General features: G+C 45.6%; 1 protein-coding gene across 5 annotated transcripts in view; it reads left to right on the top strand.

Annotated features, from left to right (window-relative positions):
* Positions 1 to 9610: 9610 nt before the first annotated feature.
* Positions 9611 to 10006, top strand: part of LOC119167502 (galectin-4) — a 31699-nt gene continuing 31303 nt past the window's right edge. For 3 of the 5 annotated variants that reach the window (XM_037418993.2, XM_037418992.2, XM_075866165.1), the window contains exon 1: positions 9612 to 9778. In XM_037418993.2, coding sequence (XP_037274890.2) covers positions 9755 to 9778 — 24 coding nt within the window. In that variant the 5' untranslated portion in view covers positions 9612 to 9754. Of the gene's footprint in view, positions 9779 to 10006 lie in introns of all 5 variants that reach the window. The other 2 variants (XM_037418991.2, XM_037418994.2) reach the window with 2 other exon arrangements.

The following is a 10006-nucleotide window of genomic DNA, read 5'->3' as shown; positions in this document are numbered from 1 at the left end:
ATTATTATGCGCTGTCAGAAATGTGTCAAATTCGCGTAGCAGAATTCCAAGGTCCTCAGTATAACATTCCAAGTAACAAAATGAGTGGTATAACTGTCAGCTCAAGCGCACGAATAAACAGAAAGGAAGAGAGAACGAGCGCTTTCTCGCAACTAAACTGTTTATTAGAAAGGGAAGAATATATAAACAGGCAATCAAAAAACAACACATGCGTGTGCAGGCAAAAAGTACACCCGTGGCACATCGAGAACACAGGGTAAAAGAAGAAAGATTATCTCGGAACATGATCTAGAAAAGCAAACTCTTTATCGTGCAGCAAAACCGAAGGCTGGCTGACACATTGTTCCCCTCTTTTTCTTATGTGAAAAGCTTCTGTCAACTCACGAGTTAATTGATTGTTAGATCGAAAAACCACTTCAGTATACTGAAAAAGAAGATAACAACCACTATCTCTGCAATGAGTCGCGAGATGCGATGCACCCAAAGATTTCAAAGAAGAATCGTGCTCTCTGAGACGAACATTGACGCACCTTCCCGACTGACTGATGTACACTTTACCACAGCTAAAAGGAGTCATGTAAACAACGCCCATTGCGCAGTCTACGAACTTTTTGCTGTGTTTCATGCGACATTGCCGAAACTCTCTGCGCATGCGTGAACAAATAGACTGCAGTTTGCTTTTGACTGAGAAAAGCACATCGACTTTATATCTGTTAGCGAGTTGCTGAAGTTCATGCGATGTCTTATGAGGGTAAGGAATCACTGCTATCCTCCTACCTTTTCTACTCTCATCACGAAGCCCTGAGTGGTTCCCTTCAAATTTAAGTTTCTTAATCCTGTTACACACGGACGTGATGACATCATTAGGATACCCTGCTTGTACTAGTTTCCTTACTTGACTATCAAAGCTCATTTTCATTCGGTGTTGACAGGACTTTTTCAGAGCAAAACCCAAACTCATAGTAACGATACTTTTCTTCACTAGCTTAGAGTGGCTCGACCTGTAATTGAGTATAGACTTTACGGATCTAGGACAATAATACCAGCAAACATGCTGGGGTTCGAAGACCAAGTTAAAATCTAGAAATTGCAGTTGCTTTAGACGCGGCAATTCAAAAGAAAAGTTCAGTTTCTTGCCTGTTTGTTTAAAAACTTTGAAAATATTCACATCTCGCGTTAAACCCGAGGACGTAGTGAACACAAGAAAATCATCGACGTATCTGAATACGCGATCCGGGAGTCCTGACAAATGATTTTGAAGTGCTACATCAATCTTTCCGAGAAAAATTTCGCTTAAAATCGGAGCTACTAAAGTGCCTATGCATATCCCTGATCTGTGGACATGAATATTATCACGCCAAGCTACAAAGGTTAACTCCGGGTAGAAGCTAAGTAATTCTAGAAAACTAGACACAGAAGTTCTACACTTCAGGGTAAAAGACAATTCATCATTATCCTGCGCGATGGAGCTTTGAACGCTTGCCATCAGCTCATCTTGAGATATCGAATAGTACAAGTCCTCAATGTCTATACTGAAAGCGCTACATTTGCTAGAGCTATCGGTGCTCATAAACTGTACCACCTCTTCGGAATCACTGACACGAAAAGGATCCGGGATAGCAAGAGTTTCTAAATTGCTTTGCAGGTATCTCGAAACAATGTTTTGCCACGTGTCTCTGTCGAACACAATCGCTCTGAAAGGCATTTATGGCTTGTGTGTTTTGACCGAAAAAAAATATATCAAGTTCAGATCACTTAGCAGATTTGACCGAACCGCTCAAATATCATGTCAGAAAGCAAAAAACAAGCATTTTTCTTTACTTTTTACCTCTTGCAATTTGCAGGTACAAAGTTCTTGTCGAGTGCTTTCACGGCCCTCTTCGAAAAGGTGCCCTCATCCATAACAACAAAAAAACCTTCCTTGTCAACTCCAAGAAGTTATAGTTTGTTATCTGCCAAAAATTTACAAATTGGGCGAACTCTGTCCCTACCCTTTGCGTTCGTCTCAGTCTTTGCAATGGCATCCACACACTCCAAAATGCACCTGGGTCGCTCCTCTTCCACCACTTGCCTGGAAATGGACCGTGCTAACACTAACTTGTCCACCCGCTTGAGTGACGGCTCGAAACGAAACTTGGGATCAAGACCAAGAACATCAAGGTGTTTGTTAAGAAGTGCTGTGGCGCTGAGGTTCAACACTTTTCCAGCTTGCGCATGCGACTTCTTTCTCTTTGGAAGTAGTGGACGAACTTGTAGCCAGAGACACTCGAACGTGTCATTGCCAGTGCGGCACCAGTCCCTGTAGAACGGCTGCCAGCTAGTACCATGCATCAAGCTGCACGACACCTTCAACCAGTCCTTGTAGCTCCTTACTTGCCAGTGCGATTCGGACCGCAGAATTCGGCACATTCTTCTTGAATGCCTCACGGAGGGTTTTTTCTAAATTTTTTATGCTAAATTTCAAGCCAGTTGATCGAACACGCGGTGCGTGACGTGCCATTAAAGTTGGCGTCTCCATTTGTACACACCGTCACTGAGAGTGATATATACCGAATTCGGTACTACGGGACGTGCCACTAGCATGCGAATATGCGTCACAGGTGATTGACAGTTTATATGTATACCCAGGAACGGCGGGAACAGACATTCGTTGTTTAAATGCGGGAGCGTTGGGACAAATTGATATCGGCAGTGTTGAGCAATGAACACCGGATATTCCCAGCAGGAATCGAACCCAAGCATTCTGCGGGTAATCAAGTATTCTACCACAGAGCCAGCCCCACGTCTCGGTACTGCTTTGGAAAAATATAGTATTCAGGTGCGATGTTGATGAAATGTCGATTGTGCTACATTAACGCACAGCCAGGTTAGTCCTGCTTTTTATGGACCGGTCAAATCATTTTCTGCTTCAGGAAAATCATTTTCTTTCATCAAAAAGGATTACCATCACCGCTGCTCTGTCGAAGCTGCTGTGAGCACATGATCGCGACTAATCTCCCTAAAGTTTTTAGTTTTGCTGTACTGGAAGCCACAAGAAAGGTTTACGCTATAATCTCTGATAAATCTGATCAGCCTTGCTTTTGGCAACTGGGAGCAATGGAGGCAGATTGCAAAGCGGTGGCGAATAAAGCAGTGCACTCGAGCTCAGTGGGAAGCTAAAATAGGTAGTAAAAACGGAAGCGAGAAAGCACGACTTACGAGGAAACACTTTTATTAATCACATACGTTTCCATACATAATACATAATACATACATACATACATACATACATACATACATACATACATACATACATACATACATACATACATACATACATACATACATACATACATACATACATACATACATACATACATACATACATACATACATACATACATACATACATACATAATTCACATACGTTCATACGGTAGGCCAGCCTTCGTCAGTGTGGTCACACTGACGAAGGCTGGCCCACCAGCCGAAACGTATGTGATTAATAAAAGTGTTTCCTCGTAAGTCGTGCTTTCTCGCTTCCGATATATATATATATATATATATATATATATATATATATATATATATATATATATATATATATATATATATATATATATATATATATATATATATATATATATATATATATATATATATATATATATATATATATATATATATATATATATATATATATATATATATATATATATATATATATATATATATATATATAATGAAGTCTTGGTAGTCTTGGTTGCGACAGCGTTTAATTGAGGAAAGACCTCGCGTACACAGACGATGACGATGATGATGACCCAGAGTGGCAATGAGGACAAAGAGACAAGCGGTTGTTGGTAATTGTGATCATGCAGGGATGAGGACGATGTAAGTAAAAAATGCCCACACTAATTCCCCCCACTTGGAAGCGGACACCCTGGCCGCCGTAAGTCAAAGTGACGGGGAACGTCGCGTGAAAGGTTTCATGCGACAAACGTGGACAATCTCTGTGCTGCGGTAGCGGCGGTCTGTTGGGGCGACGAGTGGTGTTACACGATAATTGACCGGCGAAGCCTGTTCTAAAACAATGTATGGCCCGATGAAGCGTGGTTGGAATTTGTCACAGAGACCAGGAGTGCGAATAGGTGTCAAAAGCAGCACCTCGTCACCAGGTTGGAAAGACACAACGCGGTGGGATTCGTCATAGATGATCTTCCGCTCGTGCTGTCTCGCTTCAGTATTGATGCGAGCCTGATGGCGAGACTGGGCCAGGTGGGAAATGTATTCTTCGCTAGAAGACTGCCATGAATGCCCATGGCTGCTAAAGAAGGAGACGTCGAGAAAGGTAGTCGGGGTGCGTCCGTACACGAGGTAAAGCGGTGAGTAGCAAGTTGTTCTCTGAACGGCGGTGTTGAAAGCGAATGTCAAGAATGGTAAAAGAGTATCCCAGTTTTTGTGGTCGGGTTGGACGTAAACGGCTATCATGTCCACAAGGGTTCCGTGAAATCTTTCTGTGAGACCATTTGTCTGAGGGTGGTAGCTTGAAGCTGCCTTGTGAGTAGTTCCAGAAGCGCGCAGTACTTCATTTACCATTTGTGACAAGAACACTTTGCCGCGATCACTAAGCAGTACGCGAGGAGCCCCATGACGCAGGATTATGGTGTGAAGAATAAAGTCTGCAGCTTCCACAGCTGAGCCTGTAATAACAGAGGAAGTCTTAGCGTAGCGTGTCAGGTGGTCAACGGCGGTCACTATCCATCGTTTGCCAGCAGATGTGACGGGGAGAGGCCCGTAAAGGTCAACACCCACAACCTCGAAAGGCATTGAAGGGCACGGAAGTGGCTGTAGAGGTCCAGCAGGTGCAGACATAGGGAGTTTACGACGCTGGCATGGGTAGCAGGAACCGACGTACCGAGCTACACTAGAAGAAAGGCCAGGCCAGTAATAATGACATCGAATGCGGTCAAGAGTTTCTTTAAAACCAAGATGACCAGCAGTCAAGTCGTCGTGGAAGGCTTCGAGCACCTGAAGTCGAAGAGAACGTGGCAGTACAGGAACCCAGCGCTGACCATCAGGGTGGTAGACGTGGCGGTAGAGAACCCCATTGTCCAGCTTAAAGTGCAGGAGTTGACGAAGTCGCGCGTTTGGTGGATGAGAAACTCCCGAAAGGTGGTCCATCATGCGTCTGCAGTATGAATCGGACCGCTGGCGGGAGATAAATGTCGGCTCGTCGTCCGAAAAGGGTTGCGTTATTGATGCGAGCGTATGAACTTTGGTAGATGTGGCGGTTGAGTTCTCACCAACGCTCATATGGGTAGTTGGAAGTGGGCAACGAGATAAAGCATCGGCGTCTTATGTCAAAGTCGTACTCCTGCAAGCGTAGTATCTACCGACCCAAGCGTCCGGGCAAGTTCTTCAGTGTAGAAATCCAGCATAAGGCATGGTGGTCCGTAACGATTGTGAAGTGACGGCCGTGGAGATAGGGACGGAACTTCTGGACCGACCAAACTACAGCCAAACACTCTTGCTCAGTTATAGTGTAGTTCTTTTCAGCAGGGGTGAGTACGCGACTGGCATATGCAACAACTTTCTCTAGGGAAGACTTGCCGCGTTGTAGAAGAACGGCTCCTATACCAAGACCGCTAGCGTCGGTATGAAGGATAGTCGGTGCGGCTTCGTCAAAGTGGCAGAGCAGAGGTTCAGGCGTGAGTGCCCGCTTCAACAGCTCGAATGCCGTTTGACATTCTTGAGACCACAGAAAGAGGACGTTCGAAGCGAGTAGTTGGTTTAACGGAGCAGCAATAGAAGCGAAGTTCTGGATAAACCGGCGAAAATAGGAGGCGAGGCCAAGGAAATTGCGAAGCTCTTTTGGTTTTTCGGGCCGCGGAAAGTGAAGGACTGCAGAAATCTTGTCAGGGTCGGGCCGGATGCCATCTTTGCTAACGACATGTCCTAAGACCTTGATAGATTTGCTAGCGAAAGAGCATTTCTTAGTGTTTATTTGAAGCCCGGCGCCGGCAAAGCAGGTCAGAACTTGATCCAGTCATTCTAGGTGCTCAGGAAACGTTGACGAAAAGATAATAATGTCGTCCAGGTAGCAAAGGCAACTTTTCCATTTCAGGCCACGCAGCACGGTATCTATCATGCACTCAAAAGTCGCGGGTGCGTTGCAGAGCCCGAAAGGCATCACGTTGAATTCATATAGCCCGTCGGGTGTTGCAAACGCCGTTTTCTCCTTATCGTCTTCATGCATGGGGATCTGCCAGTACGCAGAACGCAAGTCGATGCTTGAAAAAATTCCGCGCCTTGTAGGGAATCAAGGGCGCCGTCAATGCGTGGCATAGGGTACACGTCCTTGCATGTGATCTTATTGAGCGCCCGGTAGTCCACGCAAAAACACACAGAGCCATCCTTTTTGTGGACCAAAACAATAGGAGACAACCAAGGGCTAGATGAAGGACGGATGACTTCCCGTTTAAGCATGTCCGCAACGTTTTCTTCTATAATTTTTCTTTCAGCTAGGGACACGCGGTAGGGTCGGCGGTGTACGATAGATGTCCCAACAGTTTGAATTCGATGTGCTGTAGTATTAGTGCGGCCCAGCTTAGACGAGCAAAAATCGAAAGAATTTGCATGTTTCTGTAACAATGCGAGCAGCTGCTGCCTCTGTGAATATGTCAATTCGCTGCTGAGAGCGGTGGTAAAGGCGGAGGAAGAAACATGCTCACCGAGGGAAGGTTCTTTGGATGCGATGGCCTGAAGTGGCGTGACAAATACAGGCTTGAAGTCGGCAACACGGGCCATAGTAGTGCCCTGTGGCAGTAAGATCTTCTCCGGTGTAGAGTTGACAGCGGTGACAAGTGCAGAGTCATTGCAAAAACGAACGACACCGGACGGAAGAACTATACCTTTACGAACGCAAAGTGGTGACGTTGAGACCAATACATCACCGTGATAGATGTCATTGGACGTAATGCTGACAATTTGCTCTTGTAGTGGAGGCAGTTCGATGTCTTTCGCAGCGACCAGACGAAGTGGCTTGTGATTGTCGTCGTCAAGCATGTAGTCGGTGTCAGCGAGGTGAACGACACGTTGTCCACAACAAATCGCCGCGGAAGCGGATGATAGAAAATCCCACCCTAAAATTAGTTGGTGAGAGCAGCGGGACAGGACAGCAAACTGGACATGATGGCGGATGCCGTCGATGAACACACGCACAGTACAAAACGTGGAAGGGCGAATGACGTTCCCCTGGGCAGCAACTAACGTGGGGCCATCGTAAGGCGTCATTACTTTCCTTAAATGTTCACACAAATCAGCACGTATCACAGACAATGTCGCACCTGTGTCCACCAAAGCATCGACTCGCACTCCTTCCCCTTCCACAGAAAGCGTGTTACACGGGCCTGATGGAGGAATTTCAGTTCTAATTCCGAATGCAGTTTTTCCTCCACAAACTGCATCACCTAGTTTCCCGAATGAATATCAGATGAGAATGAGGCGGGCCGAAGTGGAGAAGTGGAACGGCGGAAGGGTGAAGGCGAGCGGCGTCTCGTGTTTCGGCTGTTTCGTGGTGCAGTCGATGCTGGAGGAAATGGAGACCGGTGCGAGGGAGACGAATTACGCCGACCTTTATAAGACGCCCCAGTGTACGAATCCCGTTCGCGCACGTCGTTCCGACGCTCATCTTGCTGGCGCTTTCGGCAGAAACGAGATATGTGGCCGTGATAGCCACAGTAATAGCATGCAGGGCGAGACGAGCGCCACTGTGGGGAATAGAAGGCATTCGGGGCACCTGAAGATAGTGTGGTCAGGTGGGCCGGAGGGTCAGGGAGCACGGAATGGTAGTTTACCGGGGTAGTGGCAGCAACTGATGCGTAGGATGGACGCAGCAATGTCGCGTGGGCGTCGCTGGGAGGCACGGCAGCAACTTCAGGGTAGAACTGTCGCTCCTACTTCTAAATTCACAGATAAACCCAAAAAAGTGGATGGAGGGAGTGCCGCTGTAATAGCTCAGTGGTTAGAGCATCGAACGCGTAATTCGAAGGTCGTAGGTTCAATTCCTGCTTACAGTTGGTAATTTTTTCATCCACTTTTCTTTCTTCTTATTTTTTCATCCACTTTTCTTTCTTCTTATTTACATTCCATTAATGTTAATAACTTCCCCTGTACATTCCTTGGCATTACTGTCTGCTATATCTCATTATTATATATATATATATATATATATATATATATATATATATATATATATATATATATATATATATATATATATATATATATATATGGTGGTAGTGATTAGAATGAAGAGGAAAAAGGCACCTAATTTCTGTCTGCCTTCAGGCGACACGGCGCAGTGCCTTATAGGGGTGGGGGGAAGGAGGGATAAAAAGAATAGAAGGAAAGTAGAAGCAGAAGAAGACAGCCAACGAGAGGAAAAAGAAGGAGATAGGAAAGTGGGGATCCGGTCGAAGCAGTCCAAGGGCGGGGTGCCACAATGCGAGAGCTACACGGCGTCAGGAGACCGCGGAGGGCGAACCAGTCGGCGGGAGCTACGCTGAAGTCGGAGATCGCGAGGGCACAACCGTCCAGCTTGAAATCCTGCGAGCGAATCTATATATATATATATATATATATTTACAAGTGCGGTAGGTTAACTCCCCCCCTCTCACTCGCGAAAGAGTTGGTACGCCACTGGTGCTACGCTCATATTACTAAGGGAACATGTTAACAGCTTCTGACGGTTTGCGGTTGCCAGCTCATAGTAACCAGTGTCACTGGCAGCCAATGGCAAAGGCAGCTTTATTGTTCGACCATGGTGTCAAATGCCCTTTAACAACAATATCTCGCTTAATCGTTGTTCTTATTGGCGCCAATTGATAAAGTACCTTAAAATACGATTTATTAGTGGTCGAAAACGACTAAGGACATTTTTCTGCAAGGAGCTAGGTGACAATTAACATATGACATATTTATCCAGATCGTTCCTGTAAGACTTGGTTGTGAGGGGGGGGGGGGAGAGGTCAAGGCACTCCCCTACGCAATTCACACTTCTGATAAATATATGTTATGTATGAATGATACCTTTTTTGAAAACGTGTGAGTAGACGTAAGTATAATCGCGAATCCAGGTAAGGCTAATAGTTACGCTAAAGACGAGCAAAGATGAGAATGTGGGGTGTGCCATCTATAGTTCAAATATCTTACAGAAAAGTTTTCTCTTTCACTTTCTTTAGGACCCCGGAGGCAATCAAACAAGTATGTCTCTCCGCAGAAAGAGGCATCAGCATATGCTATGAGCTACAGTATCCAAACTGGTATAACTAGCGAAGACCAATGTTTGAAATTGCGGTTTCTTTGTGGCAACCACCTGGCGGTGGTGCTTGTCCGTAAGTGCTGTTACTGGCGTTATTGTGTATTTATCTGCTCACAAATAATTTGAGTGTCGTTAAAAACAATTTTTTTTGTTTTGGAGTGTCCGAAATAAATGTCACAAAAAACAACTAACGACGAGTGTTTTTTTTTTTTTTTTTAACTCCACGTAACGGTTTGTAACGACTGCTACTTGTAAAGCAGTCTGCTAACCATGAACAAAAAGCGGAAGTGTCGTTTGGGAAGTAGTGAGTCAAACTTGGCTTTACGTTTTGCGGTTTCGGTTGCAAGTGGGGTGTAAGCTGTCGGCTTTCGCGTAGGATGACCGTCAGCCTGGCTGTGTTCCTGTCGTAGTTTCCCCCGGCATTCTAGTGGACCGACAGCGGCGTTGAGAATGACTTCCCCCATCTATAATCCGGTAAGCTTGATCCTAACATGCCGACATTTACGATGCTTCCTACTTGTGGAATGTCGCACGCGCGATTGCTTGAGTGGGCATTGGGAACGGCTTCTACACGCACCGGCATTATGCGGAGCTCTTCAAAAACCCTGAGTGCAGTGTCTCACCTTGCTCATTGGACAAAGCGTCGAGCGAAACAATCTGCGTGTCACGTCACAACAAACTTCGTCGTCAAGGAACATTGCC

Source organism: Rhipicephalus microplus, chromosome 6, assembly GCF_043290135.1.
Source record: "Rhipicephalus microplus isolate Deutch F79 chromosome 6, USDA_Rmic, whole genome shotgun sequence".
NCBI classification, from domain to species: domain Eukaryota; kingdom Metazoa; phylum Arthropoda; class Arachnida; order Ixodida; family Ixodidae; genus Rhipicephalus; species Rhipicephalus microplus.
Note: the sequence above shows the minus strand (reverse complement) of the source record. Positions and strands in the feature narration are given on the sequence as shown.